The sequence below is a fragment of the Aulonocara sp. 'chitande type north' Nkhata Bay genome, linkage group LG20 (assembly GCF_057382095.1).
Source record: "Aulonocara sp. 'chitande type north' Nkhata Bay isolate Kocher_YH1m ecotype deep benthic linkage group LG20, A_spYH_male_GT1.1, whole genome shotgun sequence".
Lineage (NCBI taxonomy): Eukaryota > Metazoa > Chordata > Actinopteri > Cichliformes > Cichlidae > Aulonocara > Aulonocara sp. 'chitande type north' Nkhata Bay.
Window position 1 is genome coordinate 23,566,577 of NC_141363.1, and position 16,433 is coordinate 23,583,009.

At 36.9% G+C, this 16,433-nt stretch overlaps 1 protein-coding gene and 1 long non-coding RNA gene across 2 annotated transcripts; one reads left to right on the plus strand and one right to left on the minus strand.

Moving 5' to 3' along the window:
* Positions 1 to 340: 340 nt before the first annotated feature.
* Positions 341 to 6,077, minus strand: LOC147305632 (uncharacterized). The gene is made up of 3 exons (XR_015126609.1): positions 5,794 to 6,077; positions 4,376 to 4,475; positions 341 to 4,212 (listed from the first exon to the last, which is right to left on the minus strand). It is a non-coding gene; the product is annotated as an uncharacterized LOC147305632 (long non-coding RNA).
* On the plus strand, positions 5,621 to 16,386 carry ormdl2 (ORMDL sphingolipid biosynthesis regulator 2). The gene is made up of 4 exons (XM_086277284.1): positions 5,621 to 5,722; positions 10,993 to 11,166; positions 14,567 to 14,718; positions 15,832 to 16,386. Exons 2-4 carry the CDS (start codon positions 10,993 to 10,995, stop codon positions 15,965 to 15,967), a joined length of 462 nt encoding a protein of 153 aa, XP_086133410.1. The 5' UTR covers positions 5,621 to 5,722; the 3' UTR covers positions 15,968 to 16,386.
* Positions 16,387 to 16,433: the final 47 nt, after the last annotated feature.

Below are 16,433 nucleotides of genomic sequence, written 5' to 3' on the forward strand. Positions count from 1 at the left end.
AATGATTAAATAGAGAAAAGGATGGTCAGGTGACTGGCTTACTTCCAGAGCTTTTTTTGCAGCTGTGTTGTGTAAAAATAATACTAATAATAATACTAATAATAATTATCCTTTTATGTGTCAAGATGATTATGACTGCTTGCGCCTGTGAATCAAGCTCATGGTGAATCAACTGATGATTGTAAGACCGTCACTGCAGACAGTCTTACAATCAATCATCAGTTGTACAATCAGTGTTGTCTGGGTTCAGCTGATGAGCATATTTCTCTTTCTCACTATATTTATAATATAACATAAATGCTATAAGAGTCAAAGCATTTGCCCTTTTGACTGCTCAAACCAAAAATGCAGGTTAGTGATGACTGCTTCCCCTTGCTCTCCATTTAGCAAAAAGCCATTTCTTTATTTTTAAGCTAAGGAGTCTCTTATCAAAGAGAGAATACACACTGTTTGGAAAGGGAGTTGGCCAGTAACGTTGCACATAGAGACTCATTACAGAGTTGCAGTATAAAGAAGAACAAGGGGTGTCAAACTCCAGGCCTCGAGGGACGGTGTCCTGCAGGTTTTAGATAACACCCTGGGTCAATACACGTGAATCAAATGATTAGTTTATTACCAGGTCTCTGGAGAACTACAAGACATTTTGAGGAGGTAATTTAGCCATTTAAATCAGCTGTGTTGGATCAAAGACACATCTAAAACCTGCAGGACACCGGCCACTGAGGCCTGGAGTTCGACACCTGTGACTGTTAAACAAATTCACAAACTTGATACTAAGAAAACAAATGCAACTTAACAAGATGTCAAAGTGAAATAGATATCGAGTTTAACTCTCGATTTATCAGCATAAACTTGATGGTCTTAGGGAAAAAATACCACTTCCTTTCTCAAGTGAGTGCTGTGCATTCACAGCCGGACTGAAACTGAAGTATCTGCTCAGAAGGAACAGAGAATCAAAACAGGCCATTTGCATGACTCAACTGAGCAATTGCTCTTCACAGAATAAATTCAGATCCTCCAAGCGAAGACATCCTGTTTTCAAGGATTAAAAAACAATAAGTCTGTGAACTAAGAACATCAAAGTAGCTGGGACCTTCCTGTGAATTCACAAGGTTCCTTTCAGGTAGTCCAGTCTTCCTACACAGTCCATTCATGTGAGGCTAACTGGATGTGAGGTAAATAAAGTGCATAATGTGTAGAACAAAGTACGGTATAATCAAATGAATGTATGACTACATGGTTAAATGTGGCCACTTCATACTACAGTATAAAGCATTCTGGGTAGTCAGAAAGTCTAGAAAAGACTATGAATGTCAGTTCACTCCATTTATGTATTATTTTTAATTTCATGGCAAAATTAATCAATGCCCACGATACCATAGAAGCTAACAGTATAATTCTGTAGTTCACTGGTGGCTTTGTACAAAAAAATAGACAAAGATATAGCTCAGAGTTACAAATGGAAAACATACTGAGCTGCAAGACCCGTTTGTAGAAAACATGATTATATTATTCATCTCTATAGTAGAAAAGAGGAATACAAAGGTTACCTAGTCATAGTTTTAAAGTAATTTCCAATACTAGCTTCATAATACTTTTACACTAGACTAATATTTCATCTGCTGGCAGAGTGGTTTAGTTTTACTGCATAAAACACTGTCAGCTATGAATATTTAAAATTCAGTTTCACTGTGTTCCTAAACAGCACTAAAAGTAAATATTTATGTAAACCATAAATAAGAATTTGGGGTTAATTAAGGGTGATTTGGACAGATTTTAACGTCCTGCTATTACAACACAAAACAAAAATATATAAATGTATTAAAGAGGATGACTTATTTGAAGGAAGTCAAGTGAATTTTGATGACACCTGACGATTGCATTCAGTCGATGATTTCTTGAAAGGGAAAAAAGTTGTTTGTGTACCGACTATAGTTTCCCTTAAAAAATAAATAAACTGAATTACCGAGCACTGTTGATGAAAATATTACTGATTAAAAATTATATATTGGAAATACTTTACATATTGTTAGAATTAATATTTGAAGCCTTAGTATCAGAGCTAGCCTTCTTGCCTAGTAAACAAAAATCATTGGTTATAATTTAGGTCTTTTATCTTAAAATCTGTGAATTTTAGAAATGATATAATTTGTTATAATCTTTGGCTGCCATACATGAATTGTCTATTAAATATTATTCCCACACATACTAAATTATGATTTCTACAGGCATCCAAATCTACCTTCAAAGACCAAACATCCAAATATCTTAGGGACTTCCATCAATCATGCTGCAGTAACTTTAGCTACATTCCCAAGATTCCACATTAATAAAGCCAGGAAACCTTCCATTTTTTTCCTATTTCTTTTTGTTTATTTTGTTTTACAATTCATATTAAATGTACTTTTCCCCCCCTTTTTTTCAATATTTTGACAAGCTGTGAGGAGGGAATTTTTTTATTAAACACGATGAACTGAGATGGAATTACCCTCATCTATTTGATGTGAAAAGGTCATATCATGTCCTCCTGAGAACTGAGGAAATCTTTCGGTTTAACTCTTTTGTCCACTACAGAGGACATAATGAATAGACTGGGTCTCAGAAGGACATGATCATATCATATTCTGAACGTGTAACCTAAGCCAAAAACTTTTTTGGAAACATCTGGGTGGTTTGAACAGCAGATATTTATCATTGGCTTACACTAGGTTAAGTACTTTTTTGTACAGTTCCGTTCATACTTAGTTTATAGTTTTTTGGTCATAATAGTTCATGTAATCATGTTTTTATCATTATGAATTTGAACTCAACTTTCATTTCTTTACTGTAAAAACAACGCTCTTACCAATAGATGTGTGACTAGGTATTTGTCATGTCATGGCTTCCATCCTCACTTTAGAAAGACCCACTGTTATCATATGTGTCCTGTCCAACCCAGAATGGGGGAAAGATTATTACCTTATAAAACCACCTGAGAAATGGCCAATCAACATGCTAATAACTGAAGTTGCAATGGGCATGATGCATTATTTCAAAAATAAATAAATAAAATTAAACGAATAATAAAAGAAGGCTACTTCTTACAGATTTTCTGATATGCACTAGAAATTGAATTATATTCTCGTTGTTGTTTTAGAGGTTGTTTGGTGTTCCTTTTAAGATGCAGTGGGTCACATCGACATGGTCCTTTGGCTCGTATTTTGCCTGTATATTGTTTATTTGATAAATGAGAGAAGGTACTTTTGGCTGCTTTCTTGGCCCAGAAGCTAGCTTGTGACCCCCTGGGGATTTCTAGCAAATGTGTTATTCACTACACCAGCAAGTGTTATTATTTTATTGTAACGTTGGTCCAATATGGCTGTAGTTAGCATGAATCCTGAAAAGAGGGTTAGAATATCTCATCTGACAACATTCAACCAGTTCATGAACCTTTTGTTGTTGATCTGGTGTCGGCACATATGAAGACCCACTGATATAGAGTCTGTTGAATACTTTTCTATTGCACGGGTGATAATTACTTGGTTTGGATGATCTAATATCATGTTCCTAAGATAGAGATGATGATAAGAAGAAAATTTACTGGTTTCATCATGTTCACTATAATCACTTATGTAATATATTTGATTAAAACTAGCTTGTGTCATTTTCCTCTGCTTTTCAAAGTCAACTTCCTCTTTGATCCTTAACCACTACAACATGTCATGTCACACTGATGAGAACATTATAGTGACTCTAGTGGCTTAACAAAAACATTCCACTATCAATCATCGGACAAGAAAACCAAACCTAGTATTACTGTGCTTTTCAATCTTATGTTCCCTAAATTCACCCCATTTGTTGATTGTTAGTGTGAGAGTTATTGTTAATCTGCAGAGGATATTGTGCTGAATATTTAGATTAGTGCATACAAACTCACTACATACTTTATTAGTACACCTTGCTAGTACTGAGTCAGAGCCCCTTTTGCCTTCAGAGCTGCCGTCTTTGTGACTGAGATTCAAAAAGTTCCTGGAAACATTTACAGATTTTAATCCATAGTGACAGGATAGCTTAATGTAGTTGTTGCAGATTTATTGGCCGCATATCCATGATGTGAAACCCTTTTATTTCACCACATTCCAAAGATGCTCTACTGGCCTGAGTTCTGGTGACTGTGGAGGCAATTTCCATGCAGTGAATCCTGCTGGAAGCAGCCATCAGAAGATGGGTACACTATGGTGATAAAGGGGTGAACATGGTCAGCAACACTACTGATTCAGAGTGTGTTTAAATGATGCTCATCTTGTACTAAGGAGCCCAAAGTGTAACAACAAAATATCCCCCACACCATTACATTACCACCACCCTGAACTGCTCATAGGTTTAAGTTATTTACCCTATTTTTGACCCCTCCAATCCATCTGAAAACCTTTTCCAATCTTTCATCATCCAATTTTGGCAAGCCAGTGTCCAGCAGGCAGCAGGTAACAAGATCCCTAAACAAAAAGAAAAAGAGTCACGAGGGAAACTGACAAACAGTATGACATGAGAAGAAACTGAGACAAAAGTAAACACAAGGAAATCAAGGAAAGTGGATGCTGGAGAGCAACAAGATACGGCTAAAACTAATTACACAAGACAAGAAGGTCAAACTGAACACAAGGCACAAAAAAATCATGACTATCAAAGTTAAACAGGAAAATGGATACAGGGATCTTAACTATATACAGGGAACACAAGGGAGGCAGGATAAACTACAAGAAGGAATACAACACTAACAAACTGCTACCATGGGGGAAAAAAACAAGATGGCAAATCAAACTGCACGAGTATATAATTCACAAACTCAACTTACAAAAGAGAAAACAAATGCTCTCCGATAATAGGCAATAAAAGGCATAATAATAATTCAGAATAATTATAGGAAGGCAAACTTAAGAAACCAACTGAAGATATTTAATAACAAACAGAATGTGAAAGCTCAAAAACCACAAAACTGTGTAAGATGACAAAGTGGTTATTTGAGTCACTGTTACCTTCCTCTCAGCTTAAAGGAGCCTGACCGCTATCCTATAACTTCTGGCATCAAGAAGGAATTTACCCACAGAGCTGCTGCTCACTGGATACTTTCTGTTTTTCAGACCATTCTCTATAAACCCTTGAGATGCTTGTGTGTGATAATTCCAGTAGATCAGCAGCTCTGGAAATACACAAGCCTGTTTGGCACCACATCAAAGTCTGTTACCTTACCTTTTTTCTGAATTTTGGCGCTCTGGTCGTCTTGACCATTTCTACATGCTCAAATAACGCCGTTGCTGCCGTGATTCTTAATTACATTGATGTGTTAAGAAGCAGTGGAACAGTTGTACCTAATGAAGTGCCCAGCGAGTAAGTGTATAAAGGGTTTTTTTGTTTGTTTTTTGTTTGTTTTTTTGTCCATGTGCGTTCCTGAAAGATGATCTGAAAGCTTCTGCATGCCTGCAGCCACCCTGATATCTAGGTAGTTATATGGGAATTAACAGTAGCACTAAATTGTGGCCAACACATTTACTGGGGCATCTCGGGAATTTCTTGGACAGCTGATCTTTAGTGTACCTCTCACAGTTTTCCCCTTTCACCTGTTTACCTGCCGTTGTTAAAGACAGGCTGGAGTTTTGACAGAGGAACCAGTCCAGCTCAAGCGAAGGCGGGGTTAAGAAGACAAAACAAGGAATTTCCTGGTGAGCTACGACAACACAGGAAGGTAAAGTTTTCTCCGGTGAAATGTAGCGCTTTAAATCTAGAAATACCACACGAGCTAGATTTGTTACTCACCGCACGACGGAATCGGTTTACGTCCTCAGTGCTTACGTATCGTGTGAAACGATTAATTGTAATTAAAGTACATTTAAACTGGTGTTAGCTTGTCAACCTGTAGGTAGCGGCTGTTAGCTAGCCCGCGAACGTCACGTGACTCGTATTTAGTTAAATAATATACTCGAAAAGTCTGAGCATTTTCTGAAAGGTTGTCTGTGTTGTTCTTGTGGTATATTTAACACTGTTCGAGTCTAAGGAGTCTGAAAATTGCGGTGAGACGACTGAATGTTGGCCCACTGATGTTGGGGACGGCTAAAAGAGGAAGCGTGTGTTTTGGTAACCAGAAGAACTCAGTCGGGTGGAGTCATTTTTCCCATAACCTCAACATGCTAGTTATGTTGACCACATCTAGCATGATAAGGCTTTGGTGCATGTGCTTTGTTGCATCTACTTTGAGAGGAAGCGTGTATTTTGGCAGCGAAACAAAATTCATAATAAGTCATTTTTCCCCCCCAGCACTTTTTCCCAAAGCCTCATCATGCTGCTTACGTTGACCACATCTAGCACGATAAGCCTTTGGTGCATCTACTTGAGAGGAAGCGTGTATTTTGGCCACCAAAACAAAATTCGTATTAAGTGTTTTTTTTTTTCCCCCCCAGCGCTTTTTTTCCAAACCCTCATCATGCTAGTTGAGGTTTTGGGGATTGTGTGCATTTGAAACTGTCATGCCTGCATGACTTTGAGACATCTGCACCAACAAAGTGCTGTGTTTGCAATGTGACATATACTCTGAACTTCTTTAATTTAAATTTTAAATGCCCCTGCAGAGCATGTTTAAAAAAAAAAAAAGAAAAGAAAAAGAAAAGAAAAGAAAAGAAAAAAGATTAACGCGAAAGTTGCACAAGAAAGCCCACTCTGGAAACTAACTGGAAGTTAACGAGATTATAAACAAAAGGCAAATTGATACACTTGACTGAAATGTCAAAGTAGGGTTATTCCATCTCAAATCGTCACTTTTTTTGTAATATTTCTTTGTTAAATCAGCTCCGATTTGAGATTGAGATCTAAGGCAGTGTTTGAACATGGATATATATAAAAAATAAGACAAAGGTTTGAAATGCTCACTCGCCTCTGTTACCTTGAATTAAGATCTCTGATTTGATAAAATACATTTAAATATCAAGTAGTCCTGCAAAGTCCTACATGAATCAAAAATCACTTTGCAAAAATTAACTAGTGAGAACCTCTGAATGGTATGCAGTTGAATTTCGCAATAATGCAAAATAAAACTTTTTAGCATAAAAAAGGTCACAGAAATGAAGACAATGCTACTTTCATTCAACTGTCATTGTGGATTGAGCAGTTTTATTAGAATTCTTGCAGCACTTATTCTTGTACAAAAAATTACAATCAGTAATTACATTCAGTTTGATGGTAAAAGAGGCTAGTGAACATTTTTTACTTCTATCTTTAAAATTTTTGAGAGATTCATGTTCAAACATTGCTCAGGTTTGAAAGTCTGAATATGCTAGAAGCATGTTAACGAGCCATTTAGCTGGCTTTGTAGAAGATGGAAAGTTTTGGGGGTTTGTTTTTTTCCTACCAGAAAACATTGTATAGCAGGTTATTAATAATTTGTCACATCTGAACTTGAATTTGAGCCAGACATCAGCCAGGTTGGCTGATACTACAGGTCAGTGGAGAACAGTTTGAACTGTTAGGAAGGCAACAATAACTTAAAAAACAAGTTACTACATCCAGAAAAGCACCTCTGAATCCACAACACGCAGGAAAACAGACAAAGACACGCTGTGGAAGAGAGCAGGGGATTAATAATAACGAATAATTAAACACAGAGAGGTGTTGCTGGTGTTTTGGTGTGGGGGTGTTTTCATGCCACATTTCGGTTAATTTGTGCCAACTGATATGGTGGCTCTGACAGGTCAGATGCACTGCAACCTAAAAAACACCAGTGAATAGCAAAATGCTGCAAAAGCACACAAAAACACAAAGGTTGAATAAAGCACAACAGAAATTGAAACCAAAAAAAATCCAACTTGTAAAACACAAGTGTTTTGGGGAAGACAAAATGACAGAACAATTGCGAGATTGAATTCCAGTGCTTTTTCTGTGCTTGCGTAGAATTTCTCTATTTGCTGATCTTTTATTATGTTGTGTTGCATTCGACCTCTCAGGGTCGCTGTAACAGAGCATCATTTAAATGACATAAGCAAAAGAGAATGTACCCCTCCTCTGATAGCTGCTTCCAGAAAAGCTGAAAAGAATCTCCAACTGTTTTGTTTTTTGTTTTTTTTTGAACACGACAAAGTTCAAATGGCCTCCAGAGTCACCAGATCTCAATGCAAACACCAGCTTTGGGATGTGGTAAAAATGGAGATTAACATCATGGATATGCACCTGACAAATCTGCAGCAACTGCAGGAAGCATCACGTCGGTATGAACTCAGGTCTTTGAGGAATATTTTCTAGCACCATGCTGAAATTAAGCCACAAAGAATTAAGGCAGTTCTGAAGGTGAAAGGGGTCCAACCAGTATTCGAAAGGTGTGCCTAATAAAGTGAATGGTACATGAATAAAGTGAAACCAAGTGAAGGGTTTTTGTATGTGAATAGTTCATATAATGTGAGCATTTTCAGGACTTTTTACAGCTTAAACAAAGAGGAACATTTGGATGATGATGAATGTGTAATTTGTTTGTAGTGGTCTATCTTGTTTCAGATCAGATTGGGCTGTATAGGGGCCATAAACCACTGCTTGAAATTTAGACTTCAAGAAAGAGGGACTTCCCCCAATTAAATGCCTCCCACAGGGGGGATTTCTACACTTTGGTGGGTTATAGCCAGTTCTAGATATAATACAACCTGAAAAAGACTGATTTCAGAGGTTTCAACAGATAACCGATAACCTGAAGCTTGTGGATTTGAGTCATTGTTGAGATATTGGCTTCTCTGAGATGACCGAAAAACTTTTTTTTACCAGTGCTACTGTAAGTGAGTTAGCTTACTTCCAGTAAAAGGAAATAATTAATGAGTGTCCACTAAAACAAAATAATTTCACAGAGCATCTCTTCAAAGGCAGGGAGAAAAAAAGTGTTAATAAGATAAGCAGATAAGCTTCTTTACACATTATTAGGCTGTTCTTGTTCTTCGATGCCATAAGTAACTTCTAATTGAAAAGTTTATACTTGTTACCTGTATGTGACCACAGTTAGGGCTGTGCAATATGACCAAAATCTCATATCCCGATATAAGAATTCTATCGTCCGATAACGATATAAATCACAAAAATGTAACATTTTCTGTAAATTCTGTGAATCTCGGGCAGCTCGACTTGCGTGAAGTGTTTCCAGCTGCGCGTCATGTACCTGGAGTCGAGTGTTTTAACATATGCATGAAACGATATATTTTTAGACATAAGTTGTAACGGCCGCCGTTTTCTTTGTGAGTATTTATTACACAGCGTGCTGCGGGGAAAAGCCTGTTCTAACGTTTGAGTCTAAGGTTTATTTTTTAGCACCTGTCGGCTCTTTTTTACTTCTCATCCGTAAATAATCTGCTCTTTCACGTGATTCAGTTTATTTTGAAAAGTCTCAACAGGATCTTGAGCTTTATTGTGAAAGGTTTATGTGGAACATAAACAAGCGGACACGCGATGGTGTTACTGTCGTTGTTGCTAACCACAAGGCATAAAAACAGGCGCTTGTCCGTCTGTAGTGTGGTTATATTAAATATAAGAGAAAGAGAGAACTTTAAGAAATTAATATAGCCACTACAGGGACCATCAAAACGGTGAAAAAATATTGCCGTAAACAGTTTATTTTGCAATACCACGAAACAAACGATAGCGTAAAATGAAACATAGACGTTTGTATATCATCATCCGATATATATCGTTATATCAAACAGCCCTACTTGTTACCTGTATGAAGTTGACTGGGCTTAATATTATTAGATTCAGTTAATTGTGTGGGGGATTTTCCCACATTATAAGCGCTATATTTGCAAGATTACGTCACATACAGTTTGCACAGTCCTGCACTGATGAACTAAAATTAGTTTGATAGCCCTGCTTCTTTTTATATGAATGAAATGAGTAGCTAACATGACAGAAAACATTTTCATGAAAAAATATGGACCCACTCCTTACCTCCTCAAAATCAGCAAAATATCTTTCTAAAATAATCTAAGCATATTATGAAAGCATTTAAAACAGTCACAGACCCTTGGAGGTCATAGAGGACATAGTGGGAGGGTAAACATTTTGTACTTTTTAATTGGTGTGTAATTTTATCTCTTATATTGAAGAAGTTATAAAATATACAAAAATAATTTGAATTAAAATAAGGATTTCATCTCTCTCCCTACTTAGCATACTTCATGCTGCTGTAACTTGGAAAATGTTGATAGTATGAAAGTAACATTTTGCACGAAATGTACTAAAGTGATTGTACAAAATGAAGAAAAAAAACCAGCTGATTCTGACAGGTCACATGGGATTGTTGTTGGTTTTTTTTCATGGAATGGCCCAGAATAAATTAAAAGTATTATTCACTGATTTAACGTCCTTTTAGCTGCAGAGCAGATCAAGATCTTGACGTTATTGTTGTCTATATGAAAGGTACAGCAAGCAAAACTCAGGAACAAACAATGTACTGAGCTTGCGTGCAAAGGTTGTAGTCACTGCTGTAATGTAAAGCTTTTTGAAGCTTTTGTTGCATAAACAGATACCTTTGTTGCTAATAGGCATGTTGATGTGAAGATAAGATTTACATTAGGTATCCCAAATATCTGGAAATTCCTGTGTTACACAAGCCAAACCATTAAACAAAATCTATAATAAAATAGCATAAATAGACTAGCTGAAAAAAATAAATACAATATGATGAGCTCAAAAATATAAAAATGACCTAAGAGAAAAAAGTTCTGTAAAATATAATAAAGGAGATAAATGAATGAAAATTTAAATAAAATAATAAAACGCAACGTAAAAAGATGATTCGCAATACAGCAACAAAACAAAAAGCAACTGAAATTAGCCACTGTTATAAAATTACTACTGTTTAAATTGTCCAAGTTTCTGCTTGCTTACGTCTCGAAGCTGGAACTCTGTGGGGTCAAATGTTTACATTTGAGTGCTTCTGAAGCATGTGGGTTTTTGTTTGGTTTTTTTCCATTTACATTTTCTTTCCTTTTCTAGATGAATGTGGGCGTCGCTCACAGCGAGGTAAACCCCAACACACGGGTGATGAACAGCAGAGGGATATGGCTTACCTATCTGTTGCTCACTGTCGTCTTACACATCGTCCTGCTCAGCATCCCTTTCTTCACTGTCCCGCTGGTCTGGACACTAACTAACGTCATCCACAATCTGGTCAGTAAAGCCTAAACAGCTGTGCTGTGTAGAAATGAACATTTTCATGCAGTTCATCAGTTCATTTTTCTTTTTTTCATGAGCCTAGTTTCAGTTTTTATTTCAGTTAACTAAAATCTTTTTCCACACTTAGTTTCAGTTTTTACCTTTCAGCCGTAAAAGGTTGATGGGCTTCCGGATGGGCAGGCAGCGTGGACACAAGAGCTTCAAATTGATGGTGTAGCTACTAAAAATCTCTGACAAGTTCAGATCTCAGGGACCTCAACCTACAGGTCAGAGGTCAAGTTTTCTGAGAGTCTTCTGAACATGATGGTCGTGTCCAAATTCATGGGCTGCATCCTCCTGAGGACTCGCCCTTCGCGGTCTACGTGGGCGAGGTCGTCAGAAGGTTGGGTAGGCCGGAAGTAAACGGCTGTGAAATTGGACGGTCTAGCCTTCAGATTTGTGTCGCCGCTGTCTCGGTGGAGTTTAATAAACTCAGCCGTCTGCTCCTTGCTATCTAAAATATAACAGGACACTGGTGTAAATTCTCGACTATCTCACACTTCTGTTTAATCAGTTTTTGGTTTGACGTTTATTCAGCTGTGTGAAAACCAAGGAGGAACCCACCCGGGGGATTAATAAAGTTTTATTTTATGTAACCTAATAACTTTAATCTCAGCCAAACCGATTTACTCACGAACAAATAAAACACTGAAAAAAGCCAAACAAGAAAATTTTTAGGTTATCTAAGTGACTTATATATTACGTTTAACCTGAGTAGCGAAAGACCGCGATAATCTGAAAAATGATCTGCCGGGAGTTTGCTGCTCTCGGCGGCTCTAGTGACCCTCGAGCCCCCGGCTAGCTATCGAGCTGGTGGATAACAGACGTCTCCGAAAACGTCAGAGCACTTTTGCAAATATGCGATGTCTTGATAAACTGAGCAGATATTTGAAGTTTACAGACCCACATTCTCGCCTGAAAATATGTTAAACATTTATTTTGTGACCCAGAGTAATAAGAGTAATATTAAAAACTTAGTGGCCGCCATTGTTTTATAACTGGAATTGGCTGCGCAATGAATTCTGGGATATGATGGGCCACGAAGGATACACCTGACCCATCCTTTAAATTCAGGGAAAAGGAGGACGCATTTGTCGGTTGCATTCGGAGGAGTGTACGACTTTGGACAGCCTTCGTCGCGTCGCTGTGATGTAATCGGCCTACAAATGCAGCCCATGAATTTGGACACGACTGATAACTGTGGGACAAGTCGACATAGGATTTTTAAATTGATACAATAGTTGTGTACTAGGAGTCTGAGCGTTATCACTGGCAGTTGCTAGTATTTGTAGTCTAGCAGGTGACAGGTATAGATACAGATAATATCAGAATCTAATCTGATTAATTCATAATTTAGCTTCTATATTTTGTGAGATCATAAAAACATCAAATTATTAAACAATGCTATTACACTAAACTGACAAATAGATGACAGTAAAACCTTTTGGTATATGACGTCAAAGACAGTGGACACTTGCATATTTAATCAGCTTTTCTTCAGTTTTATCATGACTTGTGCTGACATGTTTTTGTGTGGCACCCCCGCCTAACAATATTGCGTGATCCTGGGATGTTATTCCATTTTACATGCTGAAAGGTGGCATTGTCTGTTTTACTGTAGGGTGCGTATGTGTCGTAAAATATCGGTTTATCTGTTTTCAGGTGAAAAGAAACTGAAATTGTGGTCACGCTTTCATTTGCATTTAATCTGCAGATCAGCACACAGCACTACTTTCCTTAACACCTCCCTCCCCCAATATCAGTAAAGCGTGCTGGTGTCCAGAGTTAATGAGAAAAGTACAACTTTGTGAAGTACCATGATCTTGGTTGTTCATAACAGTGCTAAACAGTTTATCAGAAGTCGTCTGCTTCAGAGATAAAATTTTTTTGATTTTGATATGCTAAATTCAAATCATGTACAGTTGTTTTTTTTTTTTTTAATTTTCACCAATTTGCTGCTTAGATGAGTTTTACTTATAAATTGTAAGCTTATGTCTTCTCATCTGTTTATAGTTTTATATATTAATACAGTTATGTCCATAATTTGTTGAGTTAAGACTCAGTTTTTGTAGTTTTCTCTGTACACCATCACAGTGGATTTGAACTCAAACAGTGATTGAAGTGCAGACTTTCTGGGGTTCCAGAAAACTGCATTAACTGTTTAGGAATTGTTGCAATTTTTATACATAGTTTGTGGATGTTTCCGCAACAAAACCAAATTATTTATCGCTGTAAAGCCCGAACCATTAAGTACTTGCCAGAATATTCAATCGTTTTGAAACTGGAGTCTTTATTGATTCTTCTGAGAATTTAAAACAAAGCTGAATAAAAATGTGCATTATGAGTTTTAATTTGGATATTTTTTTACTACACCTGGCATTTTCCGATCCCTGTAGGATTATCCATCACACTGATGATGTGTGATGGATAAAGAGATACGAAAGAATTCAAATGTGATGCACTCTGCATTACAGGGTTAAGAGTGAAGGGGATCAATAAAAGAAAGTATTTACTTAGTACTAAGTTTACATGCATTTCGCTGGTACAATTTCCATTATTTACAGTACTTTATACAGCATATTGTGAAAGAAAACTAAAAAAATTACTTGTGAGATATTTTATATCTAATATTTTAATATGCTTTAAGAAAACATGTAACTTTACTGTGTGGCATTAGATTTCCTGCTACTAGAAAGGTCAAATCTAAGGTCAGAGTGGAAGTTGAAGGGTCAAATTTCAATGTCACATTTGAAATCTGTATAAGAGCCCAACTTCATCAACTTTAGATGAATAGTTTAAGAATAATAATTTGGTCTAAGAGGCAAGCTGGTAACATATCATTTAAAACTGGAGCCAACCAATGTACAGCATCATTTTCAGTTCCAGTGACTAAAAATTAGCGAACATTGGCAATTGTTTCAGAATCATTTTGGCTTTACATCAGTATGATTGAAAATCTAAAAACCAGCTGAATTGCTGCTGTTGTTGAAAGTGTATTAGTTGTTGTTTTAATATCTCAGGGAAGCGCTGTTCTTTAAAAAACAAAACCAAAAAAACCACCAGTTTTGCAGTGCACATCAGACAAAATGTATGTTGTTTTTCTTTTCCCACGGTTTATACCTTCAGTGTGGTTTGCACCTGGGGGAGGTAATTTTGCTCTCCACAATACTGCTCTTACATGTCAGAGCTGGGAAAATTTGTTGGGTCACTTCCAGGGTTAATGAAAACATCAGCTCTCCGGGCAGTGACTGAAATGTCTCCTTGATTCGTCGTTGCACTTGAACTTGCATGGAGTATTACTTCTTCTTCCCCCTGATAATGTTTGTAGATGACTGTTGTTATGTCTCCTCTGCAGGTGATGTACCTGTTTCTGCACACAGTGAAGGGCACTCCCTTTGAAACACCAGACCAAGGCAAAGCCCGTCTGCTCACACACTGGGAACAGATGGATTACGGCGTCCAGTTCACATCTTCACGCAAATTTCTTACCATCTCACCAATTGTTCTGTAAGTACATACACTGTTCACAACAGAACGTCACAGATAGCTTACAGTTTCACTTTCATTAGGATGAGTAATTTAACATGTAAAGGTTGCATAACTGCTGTATGTTATTTGACAACAATTTAGGCTTTTAACCGCTTTTTAAAGGATTTGTTAACAGTGATCAGCCGACAGAAACAGAAATATCAGCCCAAATAGCGACTGGCTACCCCAAGAATTACCCGTTGCCCTTATCAGTGGATAGAAAGTTAAACTTTGCTATGTTCTTTAGCCAACATGAGTCCTACATGTGTTTGTGTAAAGTAATTAAATTAAAAAGTAGTCTGCTTTTATAATAAATAAAAGATTTGGCAGTTTAATAGTTCTCCAAAGAGTAAAAGTAAAAAAGTACACCAGTTTCAATATAATTTTGACTGCAGCTGAGCAAATTAGTAAGCCAGCAGGGATGGTAGTGAAAGCAAGTGAAAGCAAACAAATCTGTCAACTCACTGTTAAATCCCCTGTTTTATTCTGTGACTGTTTTTTTTGTTTTTGTTTTTTTTCCTTTTGGATTTCAAAACCATAGTTAGGGACGCTCGGGAAAAGCAATTTGCATGTATTCATTCATGCTAACCACCGCTACTGAGGTTCAGTGAAACTAAGAGGAAAAGGTCTGAGGTGATAGACGTAGGCCGGTGATTCCCAAAGTGTGGGCTGTGAAGGCATGGACGATGGGGCATGAGAGGTCATTTATAATAAATGCAGTTTTTTTTAAAACATATATATTAAATATATATATATATATTATATGATTTTTATAGTAGAGGTTAAACTTGTATGATCCCCTTTTATAGGTTGAATCCAATGATAATTCTTTTGGCTTTGGTTCCAGAAGTTTGTTAGAATTTTTTTCTTTTTGTTTTTAGATTTGTAATTTTGTTTAAAATTGTTGTGATGAATATGAGTTTCTGGGATTGAGGTTGGCCAAAAACTGAAAAGCTAAGGCCAAATATTCTCAGCCTGAACTTTCTGTGTGTCATGTACTTTTGTTTTATCATGTATTTGTGTGTGTGTTATAATCCTGAAGAATTCATGTTGATGCTGATGCTTTCTTTCTCTCACTCTCTTTCTTTACAGATATATTCTTGCAAGTTTCTACACAAAATACGATCCTACGCATTTCCTCATCAACACGTGCTCGCTCCTTAGCGTCCTCCTCCCAAAGCTGCCTCAGTTTCATGGAGTACGGATATTTGGGATCAACAAGTACTGACAGAACACTGGATTTTAAACTTCAACACTGGACTGTTTCAATTTTAGAGGCTGCAAAAGAAGAAAATCTGTTTAAATGGTCTGAACATGTACACATTGTTTGGAGTATTACATGAAAGTTGCTTGCAGCCTGGTGAAAGTAAATGCACTGCTGCTGTTTAATCAAAGTAAACGATGACATTCCCGATGTAAAGGCCAGACATGTTTGCTCTTGTCTTGGAGAAAGAGCATATTTATAACTGCACTGCTTTCACGTGTAGCTTTTCTACAGATGTTGGTTGTTGTCATGAATTTAAATGAATATTTTTGATTCATGTTGCAAATGGCACTTGAAAGTTTTCTTTTTCTTAATTTACTATGAAGGATTAACATGCAGCATGCATTTACATGCCCATAATAATAATAAACATTTTGCCATGATAAACATAATCATGTAATGTTTGATTCAACAGCAGGGTTATCTTTAT